The sequence below is a fragment of the Carassius gibelio genome, chromosome B25 (genome assembly GCF_023724105.1).
Source record: "Carassius gibelio isolate Cgi1373 ecotype wild population from Czech Republic chromosome B25, carGib1.2-hapl.c, whole genome shotgun sequence".
NCBI classification, from domain to species: Eukaryota; Metazoa; Chordata; class Actinopteri; order Cypriniformes; family Cyprinidae; genus Carassius; species Carassius gibelio.
In genome coordinates, this window is record NC_068420.1 from 6,784,444 (window position 1) to 6,808,277 (window position 23,834).

General features: G+C 39.3%; 1 protein-coding gene across 1 annotated transcript in view; it reads left to right on the plus strand.

The window, feature by feature from the left end:
- Nucleotides 1–2,071: 2,071 nt before the first annotated feature.
- LOC128014579 (inactive tyrosine-protein kinase PEAK1) overlaps nt 2,072–23,834 on the plus strand; it is a 31,410-nt gene continuing 9,647 nt past the window's right edge. The window contains exons 1-2 of the mRNA XM_052598248.1: nt 2,072–2,288; nt 20,101–23,358. Of these exons, the coding sequence (XP_052454208.1) occupies nt 20,213–23,358 (3,146 nt within the window). The 5' untranslated portion in view covers nt 2,072–2,288; nt 20,101–20,212. The remainder of the gene's footprint in view (nt 2,289–20,100; nt 23,359–23,834) is intronic.

A 23,834-nucleotide genomic window follows, 5' to 3' on the forward strand; every position in this document is an offset into this window, starting at 1 on the left:
ATGATTTCATCAGAAGGTTCCCATCATTGTGAATGTGCTTTCTGACATTATCAGTAGACATTAGCTTGAAAACAACCCTTAATACACCTCTCAAAAACCCATAATGCACCTCTCAAAAAGATGGGGACTCAAAAATACACTGTTATTGTCACTGCCACTTCATTAAGGGTTTGTAGCCATTCATATGGTTTTCCAGTCATGTTGTACTGTTCTCTGTCTTCAAGCATTGCACTATGTAGTGCTAAACTATTGAATGCTTCAGGGATGATGTATTTTTCAAAAGGTCAAACCCCAAATGAGTTAGCATTTTAGCATTTCATGTTCCATCGTCCTGAAGTCACTGGGTTTTTTCGATTTTTTTTGCAAGAAATATGGTCTTTGGAGAACACAAGCTCCAAATATTAATCTTTTGTTCAAAATATTCATCAAATGTATTTATATTTTATACTACAACATAAATAGACCCCCTTGTGATTTTTTTACTTTCTGGAAAAAGTCATGTTACCGCAAATTGCTAAAATGCTAAGTGTTGTCAGGTTTGTTAAAAGTCATCTACTCACTTGTCTGCATTTACAGCCTCATTGTGTTGATAATTATTCTCTTGTGAACTTTGATCACTCAAATGCTTTTAAATCAAGACAGAAAGAGTTGTTGGAAACTTAAAGGGATAGTTCTCCCGAAAGTACCATGCGTGGTAGTCTTGTGAACGCATGTCAAAGACTGACATGGAAGAGTAGAAATTGTTGAATTAGGTCATTATTTTTGTTTTCTTTGCACACAGAAAGTATTCTTGTAGCATCATAATATTACGGTTGAAGCACATATGGACTATTTTAATGATGACTTTACCACTTTTGTGGGCCTTGAACGTGGTAGTTTCTTTGCCGTCTATGGAGAGTCAGAAAGAAATCTTAATTTCGGTTTCGAAAAAATAAACGAAGGTTGGACAGGTTTGGAACAACATGAGGGTGAGTATTAATAACATAATTTACTTTTTTGGGTGATTGATGATGGTGACACTGAAATTGATGTGGTTTAGTTTGTTTATAGCCTATGTTTAGATTTTACTTTTGGCTTCAAAATGTATTACAGTTGTGTTCATTTGTAAAGAATGTACAGTACAGTTAAATATACAGTTAATTTGTTGATTTTTATGATGAAAACATGCAAGAATTATAAACTTTTTGTCAGTTACATTCATAATAAAAGAAAATTTAAATGTAAAAAGAAATGAAAAAAGTACTATATATATGTTTATGCTGTACAAATTATGAGGTTGATCATACTAAGTGACCCCTGAGATGGAGAGGTATGAAAATGTCACTTGTGGGTTAAGATGTTGGGACGTCTCATCAGGACAAATTGAACTTTCTGACAACACAGATATGTGACCCTGGACCACAAAACCAGTCAAAAGTAGCTTGGGTATAAATAGCCAAAAATACAAATGGGTCAAAATTATTATTTTTTCTTTTATGCCAAAAATTCATTAGGATATTAAGTAAAGATCATGTTTTATTAAGACATTTTGTAAATTTCCTACCATTAATATATCAAAACGTAATTTTTTTATTAGTAATATGCATTGCCAAGGACTTAATTTGGACTTCATTTTTTTGCACCATCAGATTCCATTTTCAAATAGTTGTATCTAGATCAGATGTTGTCCTAACAAACCATACTTCAATGAACAGATGAAATCTTTTTTTTCCTAATTTAATTTCTTAATGTATTATTTATTCAGATTTCAAGATGATCTAAAATCTCAATTTCAAACAAATTGACCCTTATGTCTGGTTTTGTGGTCCAGGGTCACATGCACAGTTTATGCAAAACAATAATTAATACATTGAATTGCTTCCACTATCACGTATTTTGTATTAAATGTAATTAAAAACATTCTAAATGAAACACCCGCAAGTCTTTCTTTATAATGAGATGCATTTCCCATTTCAAACTACAGTTTGCCTCAAAATGTAATTTTAATCACGATTATTAATGTTCTTCAAATCTCAGAAGAAAGAAAAAGCCAAACTGGCTGGAAGCAACGCGCGTCTCCGACATTCCAACACCAAGTGCGCGTCCACAGCGCCCTGCCCTCCGCGCGTCCCCGTGCAGCAGGGCTCGAGCGACGTTAACGGAGCGGCGGATCGCGGACGTGTTATCACGCGTTTCTCCCGATTAAAATACCCACCAGAGCCCACGTTCAGTTTAACGACAGTTCAGCGATATCTGGATTACGATGGCGCACGCGGGTTCGTGAGAAGAGCCTTGTCGTTCAAGAGCAGGTAAGAGCAGAAAGTTCGTAAGTTACGGAGTTGCACAGAAAGATCCACGCGGCGCTCCGCGAGACGCATCAGCGCGTGCGAATGGCGCATATAAACTAGCGAGACGCGAGAGACGCGGGACGGTGACGCGCAGCTTTGATTTTCAAAACACTTTAGTGTCAGTTTAAGGAGTTAAATATTCAAGAAGGGCCGTTAAACGTTTGTGCTGTGGTGGTTAAACGGTTAAACTGAACCAGAAGGCAGTTTATGACTGATTGCGGTGCGTAACAGCTTCTGGGGTAATTATTCTGTGGAAGGAATAAAGTGTCATTTATGCCAAATCATTCGGCGAGGAGATAAAGTGTTATTTTCTCTGGAAAGTCCATGAAGGAAAACCTGAGGAACGTTAGATCTGAAGCCAGTTCTGGAGAATTCCTCAGTGCTTCTGTCAGGATGCTGTTGAGTCTGATCCGTTTTCAATATCAGCTTTCCCTTCAGCAACTGTAAAGAAAACATATATTTCAGAAATGGTATGTTTTATCGTATCTTCTCAGTTGTCATTAATATGGATCGGATGATTTGGCTTTTTTTTGTTGTTGTCTTAACTGCCAAATAGTTTGGAAAGAAATGAGCTTACACGTTATGCATGCATAATTTATATGCTGTTATTAATACCATAGACGCATAATGTAATTTTTCAATGCTTTTGAAAGATGATAAACAGGATTTGCAGTATTTGTATCCAGAGGGCACAGGCAATGAAAAGGCAGTGAGTGTTAAATCATATGGGTGTCATTATTGAGTTATTGTTATGCGCATATTTTCAGAGTAAAATGTTGTGTAAAATATTTTAACTTATTTTTTAGCACTTATTATTTACTTTTTAGAAATTGTATTATATTATAACATTATTGGCCACCTTGGTTATCAGATATTTTTGCTGAGCAAGTTACCAAAATCTTAAAGGAATACTTCACCCAAAAATGGAAATTTGCCAAAGTTTTACTCACCCGCAGGCCATCAAAGATGTAGATGAGTTTGTTTCTTCATTGTTACATCACTTGCTCACCAATGGATCCTCTGCAGTGAATGGGTGCCGTCGGAATGACAGTCCAAACAACTGATAAAAAAATCACAATAATCCACACCACACACCACAACAATCCACGCAGTGCATCGCTTAACATCTTGCGAAACAAAAAGCTGCTTGTTTTTAAATGAACACATTCATCAAAGCATTTTTAAACCGTCACTTTTTGCAAAAATACGACTCCGTAATCCATGATAACACTTCCTTCAGTGAAAAAGATCATCCTCTGTTGTCCTCTTGAATCAAAATCCAACAACATATTTGTATACTATAGAGCTGTTTTCGTTTGTAAACGGTGCGTGATCCGTGCATATTTCTCCCCTGATTAAGACAAGATAATTTTTAATTGGAGAAAGCAATAAGTGCACAGTATTTTATCTGACAGCAGTTTGAAGTTAAAACTGTCTTGATGGATTTGTTTATTACAAGGATGCAGCTTGAGGATTACTAATATTGTGATGTTTTACTGCGTTGGGTATCTCATTCTGATGGCACCCATTCACTACAGAGGATCCATTGGTGAGCAGGTGATGTAATGCCAAATTTGTCCTAATTTGATGAGGAAAGAAACTCATCTAAATCTTGAATGGCCAGAGGGTGAGTAGTTTTTAAGTACATTTTTAGTTTTTGTGTGAACTAGTCCTTTAACAATCTCTTTAGTAGTTTAATGGAAACTGTGGTTAGTTAGTTACCATGGTGAATTTTCGCGAGGTGACTGCAGAGCTTATAGAAACATCAAATTAAGAAGACTAGAGTCGATCCACAGGCTTTAAGTGGAGTTATGTGTTTCGGTGAATAGTGGTGAGTTGGTTGGGGAAGGATTTGAGCTCTAGGAAACAGGTGTGATGGGCACCCTGGGGAGGAGTGTGTGTGTGTGTGATTATTTTCACAGAGTGAAGACTCTGAATCAGATCAGGACCTGACTGAAAACAGGGTGTTGAACAAAGATCAGATTTTATTAACCAGACACAGTCATCCCTTCATATGAACTCTGGGTAATTAAACCCAACCCATTAGAGGCGTTCACACTGATAGCAACAAAACAGTGTTGAATGGAAGTGGATTTGATGGTCATAAAGTGACCAGACAATCGCTGGTGATTAAATCGCTGTCAGTTTGATGTGTGAGAGTCATAACAGATAAGCAAATCAAACATATCAGTGCTGTCATATAATTCAAACACATGCATTCACAAACAAAACACGAACACACATACCTGTGTGTGAAAATAGCATTAGTGCATTTGTCAAATAACAGGTGGTGTGTTGACACACATGATGACAGAAAGGTGTTTGTTGTGCGTTGAGTCTGTAGCTGGCGTGAGTCGGATGGACAGACAGAGAGTTATGGGAGCATTTTGCCTCAGGTGTTTGGTATGAGACACACATAATCTTTAGTTTCAGCCAGACAGGTTTAAATATACACCTCTGCTAGCCCTGTGCCCAAACACTCCCAGAGCGGTTTGACTCTCTCGCAAGTTCAAGTTCAATGAAGCTTTATTGTGCGGAGCAGGATTTCATTTGTGCACATTAGTTCTTGCGCTTTACAGAAGTCAATAGCTGTCCGCTGACGTGATGCTGTTAGTAATCATATTTAGTGCCTTGTCATAAATCAAAAGATAATGGGGATGAGCAAGACCATATATTTTCTGGCACTGGATAGCCTGAATATTTTGTCAACACATCGGTATTAAAAGGATTGTTCATCCAAAAATGAAAAATCTGTTTTTGTATTCAATGTTTTATATTCAAATCTCTTTGGTTTAATTAAAAATAACTTTGTGAAAATGGTCATACAGATTTGGAGTGACATGAGGGGTTCTATATATATACTTCATATGTAGTTTATTGATATGTTATTACTTATAATAATTTTGCAACTGATTACAATATAAACATAAGTTGTTGTTTTGCACATAAGAGGCTTCATATTTCACAAAAAGAGAGAGGCTGAATCCCAATCCTCATGCTATCCCACCTGTGTAGTATGCAAGATTGGTACCATTGTGTCTTATTCTTAATAAAAACACTATGGCAAATTCACTCTTTACATTTGAGTTAATATTGAGTTTAAAACAGATGAAACTGTGAGGGACGGTCTTTGTAATGGTGCACACACACTGCATTAAAGGCCTAGAGTTTTCACAACTCTTAACTGTTTTATGGAGATTTTGTCTACTTTTTGGAAATACTTTTTGTCAGCTGAAGAAAAGGTATGTTGTTAAATGACAGTAAAATCAATTGAACGCACTTTATTTCTTTCCCTCACAACTTTGTTTTTCTTCCTGTCGAAAATTAAATGAGTAGTTCACTTCCAGAATGAAAATTTCCCAGTGATTTACTCACCCCCATGTCATCCAAGCTGTTCATGTCTTTCTTTCAGTCTAAAAAAAAAAATAACTTTTAACTGAAGAAAGAAAGACATGAACATCTTGGATGACATGGGGGTGAGTAAATCATTGGGAAATTTTCATTCTGGAAGTGAACTACACCTTGGTGAAATCCTGATTAAAGTCTACAGAGTCTTTCCCGAACAAACAGCCAGTCATGTAAATTGACAGCTTTGGTTTTGATGTAGTTCTTTAGGTTTACATCTTTGCATCTGAGCAATGGCATTTCTCATTAAATGTCAATCTAAGATGGGTAGATGAGCAAAAATACCCACGACTGTTAAAAAAAAAAGAACACAAATTTAGCTTGTAACAAAGATTAATTTCATCCTGTGGATGCATTACTTCAATAAAAACCAAATATACCAATAAAAAAACAAATATTGCTACTTGGAAGCACATGGCATTTCCTCGGCATCACAATTAGGTACCATCCAGTATATTCAATTTTAAGAGCAAGATTTAGGGAAGGAATCGGTTGGAAAGTACATTTCAAGCGGAGGTGCCGAGGAAAATCCATTTTTGTGTGACTATTCATGCACACATCCTTAGTATGCTGAAGTATGTGAATTGGTATTCGTCATAGTACGTGATCATCTCCACAGTGATGATATTAGTTATATGAATTTTGAGTTTCAGTCAAAATGACATCATGACGACAACATCAGCAGTTCCCATAGCAACAGTGTGCCAGTTAGCTCAAGGCTACTCTGAATGAAGTGCAGCTAATCCTGGCAGGGTCTGCAAAAACCGTCTCAATAAAACCTTTCTGAACTCTGATGCAGTTTCATTTGATGTTGACTTGAAACTCTGAGTGAAACGGGAGTCTTACGCACTGATCCAAGATCTGTTTACGTGTATGTGTGTGTGTGTGTGTGTCTTCCAGTGGATAACACACACCATCTGCCTGTCGTAGCACCTCAGGACCTAAATTTGATTTACTGGCATGTTTTATGTTCTGTTAATCCACAGTGGGAATATAAGGCTTAATAATAGTGGGTGATATCATACATGATGTCACTGCCAAGACGCCTTCACAATCCTGATGACAGCATGCTTTTCTTTAAATGATCCCGTTGGAAATCCTGATATGAAAAACATGTTTCCTCCAGACGGGCTGCCCTGATTTGCCCTAATTGTCGTGGAGATGGTTCTTTCTTGCTGTCATTGAATAGGAATTTGCTTGAATTGGCTTGGTTCTCACGTGGGTTCTTCCTGTGCTGGGGTCTTGGCTGCTCCGCCCATATTAGAGGCCCCGCCCCATTGCACATAGGCCCCACCCCCTGCTCCACTCCATATCAGCTCCTAAAATCTTGTCTGTCGTCTCGGCTCTTTTATAAGTTTCCAGACTCTGGCCACCCTGAACTGCATTTGGCTTGGCCCGAGGGTCAGGAAGTGAAGTTGAATGAACCTGATTTCATACAAACTATCTAGTGGAATAAAAAAAAAAAAAAGAGTTTTAGATCTTTGCAGAACCACCTTAGGATAAAAGTAAGAGAGAAGATGTTATCAAACAAGCATGAGGGAAAGAGAGCTACAGCCCACGGGCGTTCAGAATAACAGAGGGAATGTGAAATGCCAAAGGAAAGAGGCAGACAGTGAGAAAGAAAGAGTGGAGGTGGTTTGAGATTGGCATCGAAAGCCGTGTAGGCTGAAAATGTGTTAATGCTGATATTTTAGAACTGTAGTGCTGCCACTCGTTCACTCTAAAGTTTCCCATCAAGGTTGCATAATTGCCTGCCCATTAACACTCTCACACTCATACATAAACGAACAAAGGGTTTTCAGGCTGAAACACTCTCAGGGCCAGCTTTTTTCCTTTTCATTCTTTCATTTCATTTTATTTTTAATGGCTTTCTATTCCCGATTTGACCTAGACTGTTCAAAGTTCAAAGTTCTTATTAAACAGGCAAGGACTACTGATTTACTCTCCAAGTGCGTATTGGAAAGTACTGTTTTCTTATTTGTAGATTTGCTTACATTAAGGGTGTATTCACACCAGGAAAGTCCGCTAGTTCACTTGCTTTGGTCCAGGCCAAATACAGTGTTGATTTTATTTTAATTTGGTGTGGTTTGCTTTCACACTGCCCCTTTTGCAAGTGAACCAGAAATTTTAAACAAAACCACACGTGTGATAAGGTCATTCATTCATTGGACAGAAGTTCTCAAGCACATGCATCTTTTTCTAAAGGCACGTCTAATGAGGAGATGGCAAGTCAGGATCGTCAACTTCGGAATCGGAAAACACTAGTTTATTAATAAATAATTAAAATATCCCCTTACTATGTCACCCTGACACATTCATGGTAATTTTTGCTTGGACTTTAGCCTATTATGTGCACTCACGTCATGTTGCTGTGCGCCATGGTCACAAAAACTCATTATCTGGACGCGTTTTTAAGCATTGCAGTTCAAAAACAAGTAATTTAAGCCATTGAAATGCAAACAACAGCACTATATGCTTGAGCTGTCTGTTCCTGAACATGATTTGTGCAATTGCTTCGGGAAATGTTCACACCTTAAACCAGGGGTGGGGAATGTTGATCCTGGAGGGCCTGTGTCCCTGCAGAGTTTAGCTCCAACCCTAATCAAACACACCTGAACAAGCTAATCAAGGTCTTCAGGATACAGGTATGTTATACATAAAATATATTTTGCATTCAACCGACAAATGAAACTTGAGTCTAAGTAAATGAGGACAAAATTTTCAGTTTTGGGTGTACTGCACCTTTAAGCATTTACAGAAGGCTTGCGAAGGATAAGCATTTGCATACTTGCATAAATGTGAAGTACGTTGCAAGGAATCCAGTATCCCTCAATATAATACTCCATTTCTAGTCTCCTTTTTAGGACGCTTTCCATAAAATTTGAAAAACAAGATGATAATTTGATTCAACATGTTAAATCAAACATCGAGGTGTGACTGAAAATAACATTGCACACTAATGCATTTAAAAAAAAGCTCTGCACTGAGCAGCAAGTATTTTGAAGATTGTTAATTATACAGGCTCATTTAAACTTCAGGGACTTCCTGTCACTCACCCCAACAGGAAGTGATGTAAGAACCCCCACCCTGTCTTATTATTAAACCCATAGGAAGTGATTATTCTAATGGGTGTGTGTGAGTGCTCATATAAACATTTGTAGCACAAACACACACATTCCCTGACCTGTAGTGTAAATATTAGTCCTGCTCCCTTATAAAGCTCTAGCGCCTACTCACAGCCCAAAGGAAAACACCTTATATAGAATTGTGCTTGTGTTTTTTAGGTGTCTAGCTGATGTACTTCCCTGCATGTGAAAATATGGGCTTGCTTGTCTTTGTCTTGCTTTTTTGTTTATCTCCAGGGAGATTTTGAGGTCATAATGCCATAATTGGTTGTGGATGCTGATTGGCCGATAGTGAGGCCATTATGGCGACTGAGAAATGCAGTCTGGGATCTGTTTCCCCAAAGCCACATCCTGTGAGCACACAAACGCACACTAAACCCCCGTTCAAGATCGGCTCGCAACGAATGGTTGAGAAATGGTTAAAAGCATTCAGTGAATCAGCCAAATGGCACTCAAACACCAATTACGGCGAATAAAATGCTGCCCTTGCAAAGACCTCTCTCACGCACACACTCGAGTGGGTGACAGCACTGAATTCCTCTGGTTTCTATCACTGTAGCTGGTGTTCAGTCTTAGACGCGGTTGGAATGTGCCGTGGCATGAGAACATGCTACCAACACTCACACAAAGGTTCGCAAAACGTACCGACACACATCTGTGTGTGCGTGTGAATCACGTTTCAGTTGTTCTTTAATCAGAATAGCATGTCACACATCTTATCTGAGGGAACATTTGTTTGTATATAATTCTGTTGCTCCTGTGTGCATCTCAGAGTGTGTTTGTAAGGTCTGACTTTGAGAGGAGAAGGGGGAGTTTCGGGTTCGGATTCGAGCAGTTTGTGTCGCTTGACATTACGGTTGTCCAAGGAAACCATGAAAATATTCAGACAACTACAACATTAAATAGGATACTGCTGCACCATTTTGGCACTTGGACATCTGATATTGAAGTTTGATCAATTTGATAAATTTGAGATTATATGTTATAAGAAAAATACAAAAATTATGTTCTTGCAGTCTATGGGAGGATCAGAGAGCTCTATGATTCCATCAAAAAAACCTAAATTTGTGTTTTGAAGATGAATGAAGGTCTTACAGGTTTGGAACAACAAGAGGGTGAGAAATTAATGACAGAATTTTTCATTTTGGGTGAACTAACCCTTTGTAGCCTTAAAAAGTTTTTTAATTCTCATTTACATTAAGGACAAATATTATAGTTTTTATAATCCTGAAAGAGGAAGTACATCGATGGGATTACTCACAGAATTTTTTTATTTTATGTTTCTGGACGTAAACAGGCCATTTGGCTACGAGTCCATTAAATCACCTCCTGTCTAAGAGGGCGTATCTTGTCCGGAATAAGCTGGATCAGTTTAGGGTCTGTTGTGGTTCAGGTATTGATTACTTGATGAAACATAAAGGGCGAGTTCAAAAGCCTGTGTGTGTGTGTGTGTGTGTGTTTGAATTCTCACAGTATTTCCTCAGGACAGCTGCTTTGACCGGCTTAATGCGTGCAGGAAGATCAGAGGCCATGGTGGCCCCCAGGGGCCCGGTGTAATCCTGAAGGCTGTTTGTATCATTCGACTTCACCCAGTCCTGCTCAGGCTGGCCTGTTATTGCAGCTGTGCGACAGGATGCTGGAAATTATGGCGATATCACTCTCTCCCTTTCCTACTGGAAAATAACTCCCATCTCATTCTTAATATTTTCATGACAGAAATGGCAACATACGTAATGTGACACATATCCGAGTAAAACTGAATAGTAAGTGGGAAATAATTTAGGGTGGGGACTTGATTGTATCCATCATGCTTATCATGAAAATCAGTATGACTAAATTTGAATTTGTTAGCACAGCACCTTTCTTTATTTAATGCAAATCATTCCAAAGCAGCTTTACAGAGAATAGGGACTTGAAGTCTTCAGTGAGCAAGCCAAGGTCAGTGCCAAGGAAAAGGTAGATGGTCTGAGAAAGAAACCTTGGTAGGAAGCAAGACAAAGCAGCCTATTATCAGATAATGGTATTTTTCTCTGCCTCTGCAGCCTTAGTTTACCTCAGTAGAAAGAAAAGGTCTTTTCAGAAGCAGAGAAAGCTATTACATTTAGATAATGTTTTATTTTATTTTTATTACACAGAACATATATTTATTGTGTGGATTTTAGCTTATTTAATTAATGTCCTCTAATTTAGCTGTTAAACAGAATACATGGTAAAAACATTTCCAAAACATTTCCTCTTTAAATGTTTCTTTTGAGACACCAGCATTGTCAGTTGCATCATACCATGTTGGCTTTATTAGCATCCCACTTATGAGCATTGTTTTTTTTTTTTTTGTTTTTTTTAGATGCTGTCAGGTTTAAAATCGCATTATAAAACCTTTGCATTCAGTTTCGTTCTGTAGCCCTCCATAATGCTGTTTTTTTCATAAATCCTTTACGAAGTAAAATCCAAAATGCGTTGTGATTTAATAAAAATAAAAAATCACGATGTGGACAGCGTGAGAGAAACATGTAATTACAATTAATTGAATAGAGAAAAATAGCGAATTTAAAGAACACAGTGGTGTGATGTCATTTCAAACAAGATCAAGCTAAAATGAATGTTTTGGATCTTGGTAAACACCTTCAAACTACCATTGGTCTGTGGCGATTAAATAACAGGTAGGTGTGGCTCTGGGGCTCCGCCTTCTTTGACATGAAAATCTTCTCCGGTTCATTTCTTTTGTTCAACCCATCAAGATCAATCACAAGTAAATACTGCTGGCTTTAAATCAGTTTATTGCATAAATTGGGATGTTTAGCTATTGGTATACCACTGCTCAGGTATTTCCATTCATTTATCATTTTTATGTATGTGCAAAAAATACAGCAGAACTTTGACATAAGTATGTTGTGGCCTTCAGTGTGCCGCAGACAGTAATGCGGAAATCAAATGTAGGTCAGTACACTTAAATTAAAACATGATATGGACTATTGTCTGTAGATATTAAGCTGCAAAATGAATATTTAAATATGAATCCTCCATGGTCTGCGTCTCTTTGTGAATTAATGACGTAAATGTGCGTTTCGTTTACTACACACATAGTGAATCGTGCATGATGCTTGCTATGTTTTTGGCACTGAGGAAGTGAGGAAATAAATACATGAACATAATCTCAATAACTGCTCTGAGAATCACGCAAATTTTATGGTTTCTTTTGAGAAATCTATTGTCTTGTATAAACTTAAAGGTCTTCCGAGCAAACCATCAAAATAAAGGTTTGGTTTTGAAGAAACTTTGATGGAAATAATTAAAACATTATTTCAAAGGAATATTTACCAGAAAAGAATACTAGTTTTTATTTTTATTTTTTTAATAAATTGATGTAAAATTATGTAAAATTCAATGAATTAGAATGTAGATAGTTTATGATAGATTTCATTGGGCCCTACATATAGAGTGTGTAGAGTCTTCCAGATCTCACAAATATTGTGAATAATGTAGGCAGCTCACTAGTTTTTGGAACAGGCCTATAATGTTGCCCTTCTCAGTGATTTGGGGCAGCTGTTTGTATGTGCGAATTCGCATTATCTGTGTGCCTTATTCATGAATTCCCTGTCCTAGTTGCATTGAGTGTGTTTAGCTCTCCAGTAAACATCTACTGAATACTTTCAGTCATGGGTTTGTTAATCATATGCAGAATCGATCACCCACTGAGCGAGGGAGAGACTGGAGCGACAGATGGAATAAAAATAGTAAGATGAAACTATTGTGTAGTGAAGATGATTTGGTTATGTAACGCTCCCATATGGAAGCTGCATGCACACTGCTGGAGGATGCCAGTGATATTAAGCTGTGTGTGCGCTGCAGATCAGTTTCTCATTATTATTCACTGTGTGATTAGAGTAAAGCTTTGATCCTGCATTCAGCTCACTGAGGGAATCTGTCATCCCTTTGATGCACACACACATACACAATGGTTAATCTGCATGCATGACTCGGACCGAGCATGTTCTTCTAACACCAATGTTAAACATGAGCAACGTGCTTTTGTTTCCATTGGGATTCAGGCTGATCAGCCCTCTCTCATTTGTCTTCAGGAAAAATGGAGAGATGCGCGTTCAAGCACTGTTGGGTCAGATTAGGAGAAATTTTACTTGGCAATTGCTTGTATTACACAAGCTCACAGGTGATCAATAAATCATTAAAGGAGACACAGGATGTAAACAAGATTTTTCTTGATCTTTTGAAATAAGAGTTCATCCTGTAATGCGCAAAAATCCCTCCCCGCATTTACATTTTATTTTCAAATTGCTACTCCACTGGCAGTTGTTTTAGGGAGAGGGAAATATTTATTCTATAGAGAATTTGATTGGACAAATCTGAACTACTGATTTTTGAGTCATCAATAACATTTTCTAAGAAAAGAGACCTAAACAAACTTCAGGGTATAATAGTTAACTAAAATTAAAACCATAAAAGTTAAACTTATTTTTTATAATTAATAAATTAAATAAATATAAAATAACTATACATACATACATATATATATATATATATATATATATATATATATATATATATATATATATATATATATATATATATATATATATATATATATATATATATATATACAATTCAATACATTTCATATAATATTTATTTCTACACTGGATGTGGCGCGGCGTTAGCTGACAAATTACCAACAGTAAACTGCTGCTGCGTTTTATTTATGACGTACTGACACAAATTTCAAATGATTGTTATCGGTCGCTTTGTCGCGTCCATTGTAGTCAGACTTTAGCTGCTGCGGGGCAATACGACAACACAGTGTAATAAAGGCTGTAATCTGTTTGCATTTTTATTATATCGACAACAGTTTATCCAATCAACTTCACGCTTGGCGGGTGAGTTGCTGTGGAGCCAAGGGAGTGCAGTGTTAGGCCTGTCGCAATAGTCGATTTCATTTGCTTCTGGATGTTTGCGTCGCAAGTGATATTGCATTGTACTTGCACTACTGCTTTATTTTAATACCGCATAGCATATTTTGCAAGTAACTTCGTTGCCCTTTCTGTCGAAATGGGCCTACTTTTCGCTTGCTTCATTTGGCTTGCTAAGCTAAATATGTCTGTAGGCGTGTGGTTGCATGTGTCAACGCACCCAGTGAGCTAACACACACACACACATATTTTATTTATTTATTTATTTATTATTATTTTTATAACCATGCAGCAAAAAAAAAAAAAAAAAAACTTTAACTGATAGTATTAGGGGCCGTTCACATGTCTCGCATAAAAACACGTGGAAAACGTGTCTCTTCCATTATGAGTGTGCATACCACATTTGAAATAACAAACTTGAGTGCCAGCCATACAAACATACAAAATTAATTATTTTTAGGCCACATAAAGTCAACATGTTGGTATTTCTTGGTCGGAATCTGCCATAAAATAAAATAAAAGTTTATTGTAAAATTACTGATTAAAGCTGCAGTAGGTAACTTTTGTAAATATATATTTTTTACATACAAACCTGTCATTATGTCCTGACAGTAGAATATGAGACAGATAATCTGTGAAAAAAATCAAGCTCCTCTGGCTCCTACCAATGGTCCTATTGCCATTTGCAGTTACTGACCGCTCCCGGTAAGAAATCAACCAATCAGAGCTGCGGTCCGTAACTTTGTTTGTATTCAAAATGTAGAAAAATTTATATAATAAGTGAGTACACCATGAATCCATTTTCCAAACCGTGTTTTTAGCTTGTCCTAAATCACTAGGGTGCACCTATAATAAGTGTTTATATTCGGACTATTTTAGATTGCTTCGGGGGTACCGCGGCGGAGTAACCCAGTACCTTTGTGATTCTTCATAGACATAAACAGAGAGAAGTAGTTCCGGCTACGATGTTCTTCCGCAAGACGCAAGCAGTTCTGTTTATTAACCGCTAGAGCATCAAAAGTTCCCTACCGCAGCTTTAACATGGTGGTTAAAAGCGTTTTTTTTTAAACACCAACAATATACTATAAGTGTATTTTTTTACAGAAGTCAGGTGATTTTTCAAAATTGATGTGATGTTGTGCTAGGCCAGTTTCAAATCGCATATTTGGTACATTGTCTTTGTCTTGTCCTCACTTAATAAAAATGCTCCCACACAGCTGAGGTCTCTTCCAGATGAACTAAGCCATGTCGTTCATGATGTTCACTCATAGGTGATTCATATTCAAGCACGAATGATAACGGTTTCAAGGGGAATGCCAGGTGTAAAAAAAAAAAAAAAAGCATATTATAAATCTAAAATTTGCAAATCGAATGCCAACCCACCGAACGAATATTCGAAAAATCTAAAATTCTGGTTCATCCCTAGATGTGATTTAACACGATTGATCATTTGACAGCACTAATATATGTATCGTTATATATTAATTATATAATATCATTATATATTAGCACGATGCTTCAGGGAGCAAAATAAAATAGTCCCATCAATGATTTATTTTTAGCAGTTAATCTCTCATTTGGATATTTCAGATTAACTGTCTTCAACTTGAAACCCACAAGAGAAATTTAAAAATGCATGTGCACAGTATGCAACCTATAGATACCATGGTGCATTTCTCAAATAGGTCACTATATGCACTCACTTTTGCAATGATTAAGTCAGACAATAGGGAGCCAACCACCAACAGCCATCAGTTCAGATTGAATGACGTAAAGACTTGGCACGGCACTTTACATGACACTGATAGATAATGGTTTCTGTTGGCCAAGAACATCATCCTGCTGTCCCATCGGTCACTGAGTAACATACTGGACCAGAGGATTCATTTAAACATCATTTAAATGCAGGCAGAGAGACTCCAAGCAGAGTAAAAAGCTTCTAATGTCATAATGGATTTTGTCGTAATGTCTTTTCCTCTTAGCTTTCCCACGAATCAGGTTTCCCAAGTTAATTTGTTTAGGAATGTGGAGGAAATCATGTTTGTAAGTACTTTCTCCCTGGCTGTTTCTTTGTTGCTTGTTTATGGATTTGTTGTTTAAGAGCCCATGAGCGCTATTCTGCTTCATAGCAGACAGTGATGGAGATTAATTGTGTGTTATCAGGTGCCGATTATTCTAGAAAGGTGCCAGCTGTATTCAGGAAGCTGAAAAAACTTGATTCGCTGGGTCAGGCTGGTTGTGAGGTTTAGAGCATCTCTGGGTCAAATGTTTGTTGGAATGTGGAAGGATGTGTTTTAGATCTCAGGCTCAGGGTTTAAAGGTTTTAATGATCTTAGATGCTGCCATAATCGTTCAGAGTATAGAGACATTTTTGCTCCAAGTTGTGAAGAAGAGTAATTTTGGAACCTGCATTTCAGGGTCTGTGTGCATGGGCTTTTAGGTTGTTATGGTAACCCAGCAAGACCTGCCAGCGGTGTTGAGTCGTTTCCAATCAGTCTTGTGCTAGCACTGTGAACGTGCATCCTGTTGTTCACAAGCAACACTGCCGCGTTGGTGGTGGATCAAAAATAATTTGGTTAGTTGTTTGGTTTACGTTCTAGATCTGTAGATGTAATTGGTTGTGTGTAGTGAATATGAATGTGCATTTTTGCTAAGGCACGTGGTTTTTCTTCCTGTAGATTTTTTTGGGGGAAATTTTTTTTTTTTTTCTCAGCACAGTTTATGGTGTTTTTTTGGAACACTAGTGCAAAATACTGTAAAACTTTCCAACTCCATCAGCTATAACTCTTTATTTTCTCTATCTGCTGTTCTAGCTGCTGTTTTGCTAATTGTAACTAGGGGTGCATGATAAATATCGGCCGATAATTAATGCACATCTCGTCAGTAAAGCCGGTTCTCTAGTCAGCTCTAAATTCCATCAGGTGTGTGATTTCACATAGAGCAGCTGTTACTACACAGAGTCATTGTTAACTGACAAGCTGCTCAAATCCACGCTGATAATGAAGGTGGATTTGCGATTAAAGAACCGGCTTTACTGAAGAGATGGGCATTAATTATCGGCCGATATTTATTGTGCACCCTTAATTGTAACTGTTCTGTTACTCTATATCTGCTCTAGTTACTGTTGTAACTCTATAACTGCTCTAGCTGCTATAACACCTGTCTACTTTAGTTACTGTAACACTATATCACCTATAATTACTATAATTTTACACTCAATATTCTGTAGCTCTCCATTTGCTCTAGCTTCTGTTACTCTGTATCTGCTAGATCTTCTGTAATCCTCTACCAGCTCTTGTTACTGCTGTAACACTACAAATGCTGTAGCTGCTGTAAATGTACGTAATCTGCTGTAACATTTCTACCTGTACTGCTACTTTAACTCTATATCAGCTCTGTCTGTTATTTTATAAATATTCATTCTGCTGTTGCTCTAGCTTGTTACTCTAATCTTGCTTTAGTCACTGCTATAACTTTATAACCGCTCTAGTTACTGTAAACCTGTAGCATAATTAGGCTACTGTAATTACTTTAACTCAAAATCAGCTCTATTATAAATTTATACCTACTAAATCTGCGGTAACTCTACATTTGCTCTAGCTTCTGTTACTCTGTACCTGCTCAATCTTCTGTAACTCTATATCTGATCTAGCTACTGCTGTTAAGTTATAACCACTCTAGCTGCTATAAATCTGTATTTACTCAACTGAAGATTTAGTTCTACTGAATCTACCTGCTTTAGCTGCTGTGATTCTACACATACATAATCTGCAGTAATTGTATACCTTCCCTATGCTGTAACTCTACACCTGCTCTAGTTACTGCTGTATCTCTATATCTGCTGTAATTTTTACATCCAGGCCAAATCATTATTCTGTAACCCTAATCTGTAACTCTGTAACTGCTCTGCCGTAACTCTGTCTGTTGTAGTTCCTCTAGATCAGTATTGGCTGATTGGCTGTAGCATCTATACACTGAAAACCCCACACTTCTCAGTCACTTAGCGTCACACACATAGGCAGCTCTGGAGAGTGAGAGGGTGGAGTTTAGATTGGAGAAGTTGGAGTGATGTCATCACTCAGGTATGTGAAACATGAGAGAGACTCAGTGAAGGAGCCAGAGAACAAAAAACTTCTTAACGTACTGAAAATGGGACTCATTACACAGTTTTGTCCTATATTCGTCAAAACGGGGGAGCATTATATGAATAAACCCCACTGATTTTGTGATTTTCCCAGCGAATGTAGAATCATGTTCCCTAGCTAGACAGCTGTGCCACATTTCCTGGCACCTCTAAAAAACATCACATTTCTTGTTCACTGCCTGTTTGATTTTGTGCTGAGGACATCTGGTGTGATAATGCACACAATGTCCAGCTCTGCATTTTCTAGCTTAGACCTTTTCTGATAACTTACAGTACAGTAACCGTTGGTGGTTCAAGTACAACTGACACATAAAAAAAGACTGAAAGCATTAAGGAGCGTCAGAAGCAGAAAACTGATCAGAATGATCAAAGATCCAGTGTTTTCAGTATGCAGCAAGGAAATACAGACTTGAGTCACCAAATTGTGAAAAAAGAACAGTGGAGGAAAAGAGCAGAAGTGACATGAACTATGAGGAGGCAAATTAAGGGTGGAGAGATGTTTCTGAAAGCCATAAAGAGCTTCATTAACCCATGAGCTGCTGCATCCTCCAGAGAACATTCTGTCTGTCCCTCTCTTGCTTCCTGTCTCGCTTTGTGTCTGTCTCTCTCTCTCTCTCATTAATCTCAGATGTTGTGCAATGGAATGTTGTTCTCAGTCTGCAGATGGATTTAGCAGAGAGCACAAAAATATATCTGCCCCTAGACACACGCTCACTCGCTAATACAGGCATGACAATGAGATGGAGCTTTGTTAACCCTCAGTACTGCAGCGGTCAAAGAAATAAGAGAAACACAGAGCTTAAGAGACTTAGTAAATGTGTGCATGATTGTGTGAGAGATTAAAGTGGGTTTTTACGTGCTCCTAAATCCTGCTTTAGATTATATGTCATTTGCTTCTCTGTAAAGAAATACTTATTATGTTTTAATGGATTTAAAGCTAATGAGGTTTTATAGATGTTATAGCAGTTTAGTTTCAGTTAGTCCAAGTCCACATCTTCCAAACAGTAAATCTATAGCCAGATTAGTTTTATTATGATTTATCAATAATGAGTTTCTGTTTTTCATCAAGAAGGCAAGTACAGACGTAATGACCCCTGAAGTAATTGATAGGCACTGTTTAATTAAACTCTTAACCTTTTAATTTGCTTATAAAGGCATAGTAATTCTAAAAGTCCTATTCAGTTTTGTGCAGCGAGTGGTCCTGCCTATGATTTATATCAGGATTATGAGCAAGTGAACAGAAGATCCTCTGTTAGATAATTTGTGTCTGTGTGTGTTGTGTTCATCTGAATTTTTTTAGATGTGTGGTACGCTCCATGGCGACATGATGACCCCGATGATCTGACCCCCATGAGCTTTCTTTGACGGTCATTGCTCTTAACAATTGCCCGGCAACAGGTCCAAAATTAAGAGTTAGTAAAATCCTGTGAGCACTCATTTATGTTCCTGTAACACATAAAAGTGAGTGTCATTCTGCTGTTTATGGAAAACAGAGCTAATATCCAATCTCTAGTCCCTAAATGTTAACTCTCTGCAAGTTTTTTATAAATTATTTTTCAACCCAGTATGATAAGGTAGCATATTTTTTTATGGGGGTTTGGAAAATTTGAAGTGTTTCAAATGTTGGGAGACATAGGACACAGTGCAACAGATGCAATTGTTTCACTACTTGTGAGGGCTAGAAAATGTCCTCATAAATAAGGTAAATCCCTTTTAAACGGACTTGTTAGGATTGTCCTCAGGTAAAAAAAAGAAAGAAAAGGATCTTAAATAGGCAAATTATGTCTTCAAATCTAAACATGTAAATGTGACTATACATGGTAGGGGAGGATTTGTTCTGTACCAACAATAAAAACCTGTGGGGTCCCAACAAGTATAATTGTTCATGTTCGACTGTGTCTGTATATGTGGTGTCAGTATGTCACAAGGCATGATGTTTACCTGCAACTGCTCAGCATTGCGTTGTGATCCAAAAATAGAGCTGTGAGAGTCTGGCAGCCTGTGTTTGCATGTGTAAAAGAGAGATACACTAGACATTCATGTTACGAGTCAAACTCTGACCCCTGCTGGAAAAGAGTAATGAGTGCTTGATTCAACAGCCTTTATGTGAGATGAAAACAGTGATTACATTTGGTTTCAGAATTGCACTGGCTGACTCTGTTATTCTTTTTTTACAGGTACTGAGTGCACAGTTCGTAAACTGTGTGTGAAAGAGACGTTCAGCCTTTCGTTTGTGTGTGTGATGGAGGGCTTTCCTGTCCACTGACGCTGTGGCACTGCCCTGCAGTCATGTCTGCATGCAACACCTTCACTGAACATGTGTGGAAACCAGGGGAGTGCAAAAACTGCTTTAAGCCCAAGAGTCTTCACCGGCCTCCAGAGCAAGCCAATGCTGCCAGTGAGAGCAAGACAAACATCAGTGCCAGACTCACAAACAACCAGAGGAGTATTTCCTCATCCCGAGCAGGACAGGTCCGTCCACCTGTCGCCAAGAAGCCTACGATTGCAGTAAAGCCTACCATGATGCTGCCATGCTCCCCACCAGGGTTGGACTCTGAGGGAAATGTGCCAAGGCTTACGGAGGGAGCGCAGCGGGTCAATAAAAGCTCACCTTTCACTGTGTGGAACCAAAACAGCCAGAACAGCTCAAGACCCACAAGGACAAACAACAACCAAGGGGATGATTTGGTCGGGCAAGCAGAGGCATATGGTGCAATTTCACCACAGCCAACTAGCAGCAACAACAACGGACTTACGGATGTGCTAAAAGAGATTGCTGGCCTGGGACCTTCTCCAAGCTCAAGTAGAGATGACTTCTTTGGCCGGATCGGCAGTTCATACCGGCGCTCATTAGAGAGGGGCCTTCCAGCATCAAGCTGTATCCATGCTGGGAGTACTGGTAGAGGAGCAATGAAACGTGTTTCCCTCAGTGACAGTGCTGAGGTCATCAGCTCTGAGGGAGGACGTTTCTGTTATCCAGAATTCTCCAGTGATGGCGACGATGAGGAGGATGAGAGTGATGATGAGGATGACGACGATGGAGAGCATGATAGTTGGGATGAAAGCGATGAGGAGTTGCTAGCAATGGGGATACGAATGCGGGGTCAACCTAGGTTCGCCAATTTCCGTGCAGCTACACTGTCCCCGGTTCCCTTTGCTGTAGGGAAGAAGTGGAATACAGTGCCTCTACGCAACCGTTCACTGCAACGGTTCTGTGCAGTGGATTACGATGACAGTTATGATGAGATTCTCAATGGATATCCATCTGTTGACTCAAATGGAGCTCCTGCTCTACTGTCTTACACCTCTGACCACCAGGGTAGTGGCTTTTTGTCCACTTCTGAGTCCACCACCTCACCTGATTCCTTGATTTCTCTGCCCGACGAAAACTGCGCTGGCAGCAGTAGGGGCACTGGTGACCAGAGAAATGGTCATCCTTTCCCACCTAGCAAAGAACCCTCAGCCAAAGGACTGAGTTCGCCAAATTCCAATGAAACGCATAAAGCTGTTCTAGCCATCCGACTGGAAGAACAAGATGGAGTTCAGAGAGAGGGTGGGGCTCTTCCACAAGCTTTGCCAGGCCAGCCAATCACAATCAGCTTCAGCCCAACTGAGGAGCAGGCCAAGCCTTATCGAGTAGTGAATCTCGAGAAGACTCCTATCTGTAAGCCCTATACGGTGGTGGATGTGTCTGCCTCTATGGCCACTAAAGATGAACACACTCACTCAAGTGAAAGCACTCCAAAGTTAAGTGGGCCCAGTGTTGTGCTTTGCTCTTCTGCTGACCCCTTTCCTGTCTCACTCACCTCGCCTCAGTCCCCCAGATCGCCGGTTTCACCTGTGGCATCTCCATCTGTTTCATTGTCTCTGCTGACGCCTCAGTCTCCTCCAAGTTCTGCCTCTGGAGGACCCAGTGGTTTCCGCACAAAACCCGGCAGCATCCGTTACCAAGAAGTGTGGACGTCTTGCACCAGCCCTCGACAAAAGATCCCTAAAGTTGATTTAACAAGCGGCAGTGCCGCTCCAAGACTCATCAATCACAAATCAGCTCCCACATCTCCAACTGCAGGCTTCAGCTCAGCCCGCACAGTCCCAACTAAATCGCCTAACTTGTCTGAGATCAAATTTAACAGCTACAACAATGCTGGCATGCCCCCGTTTCCCATCATCATCCGTGATGAGCCTGCATATGCACGCAGCTCCAAAAAAGCAGTGAAAGTTCCCATTGTGATTAATCCCAGTGCGTACGATAACCTAGCTGTTTACAAGAGTTTCCTGGGGCTCAATGGTGAGCTGCCACATTCAAAGCCTGGGGTCGGAGAGCGAGTGGCCAGCCACACATATGAGGAGATTGGATCTTCTGAAAGTTCCCAGCCATCACCATCTGAGCAGACACCACCTCAGCTGAAGCACCCACCAGATGCTCCTGGTGAACTGAGGACTACCACAGTATCTGGACAGACTGTAAACAACGGCAAATCCAGGACTACGACAGGTGTCTCTGTCCTTGCTGTAGGTAGTCTAAACCCTAGCCCTGCCATTATAGCACACAGCAGTCTGGATCGTATTCGCAACCCCAGCAGTGAGCAACCAGCAGAGGGCAGCAAAGATTGCCAGGTCACCTCAAATGGAAGTTCAGGTCAGAGAGAGAAAGCAAGTGCTGTTCTGTCTCAAATTGTGGCCTCCATTCAGCCACCGCCTTCTCCTCCAGACTCCCCAGATGGCCAGAGTAAGACATGCAGTGCTGAGGAGCTTTACTCGCTGCCTCCAGATGCTTCCAGAGATGCTCCTAACAGACCTAAATCACTCCACTGTTCTGCAGAACCTCAAAAAGACACACCACCTAAAGTCCTTCCCAAATCCCAGAGTGCCTCTGCTGCTGTACCACCCACAAGCCCCAAATCTGAACCTAGCGCCCCATTTCCCCCAGTCCGGTCTAGCTCCTCTCCTTACCACTCAAGCAACCTGCTTCAGAGGCATTTCAACAACTGGACCAGACCAGCTGGGGCCAAATCTAGTGATGGAGAGACCAGTCCTGGTGCAGAGGGCAGGCGTTCGACTGATGGTAACAAGCCCAAACGCTGGATATCCTTCAAGAGTTTCTTCCGCCGGCGGAAGGATGAGGATGAACAGAAAGAGAAAATGGAGCGAGAGAAGGAAAAAGGGAAGCTGTTGGGATTAGATGGGACCGTCATCACCGTACTGCCGCCTCCACCTTTACAGAGACAGCACTGGTTTTCAGAATCCAAGACGGATGACCCTCACCAGAAACCCACGATCATATTCACCTACAAATCAGAGAGCGTCACCAGCGGAGAGGAGGCGGAGCTTCGGGTTGAGGAACACAAAGAAGGTAGCACAGCAGAAGGTGGAGCTTCCAGCCTGTCGACTCCACCCAAGAGCAGAGCCAGTATCCTCATTAGTAAAGTCATGAAGTAAGCTACCTTTCTCTGTCAGTACCCCCTCTTTCTCATGTAAGGTCTTTCCTGTGTCCATATCTTACTATCTTAGTGCATGTTTTTATGCATGACCTTTATTTGAATTCCAGATAAAACTGCATTTAAAAAGTTTTTTTTTTTGTTTTTTTTTTGTATAATGAATATTAGGATTAACATATCAAACACTTGCTAACCCTAACCTAACAGAGGGAAAAAAAATTTAACTTGAATTTTATCTTATTTTATAGTAATTTAACATTTTTAATATTTATTTGGAATAGCTTAATGGTAAAACTGCTTGATTAACTAGTTGAAAATGTACATTTATAATTTATACTGCATAGCGGTTATATTTAACTGTTATTTTTAGCAGCAGAAGTAGTATAAAAAGTAGTATCAGTAAGTAGTACAAAAAGTAGTGTATTTTTTACCTAGTTGATATCCTAACTATAATAAACTGCTTCCTATTTTGT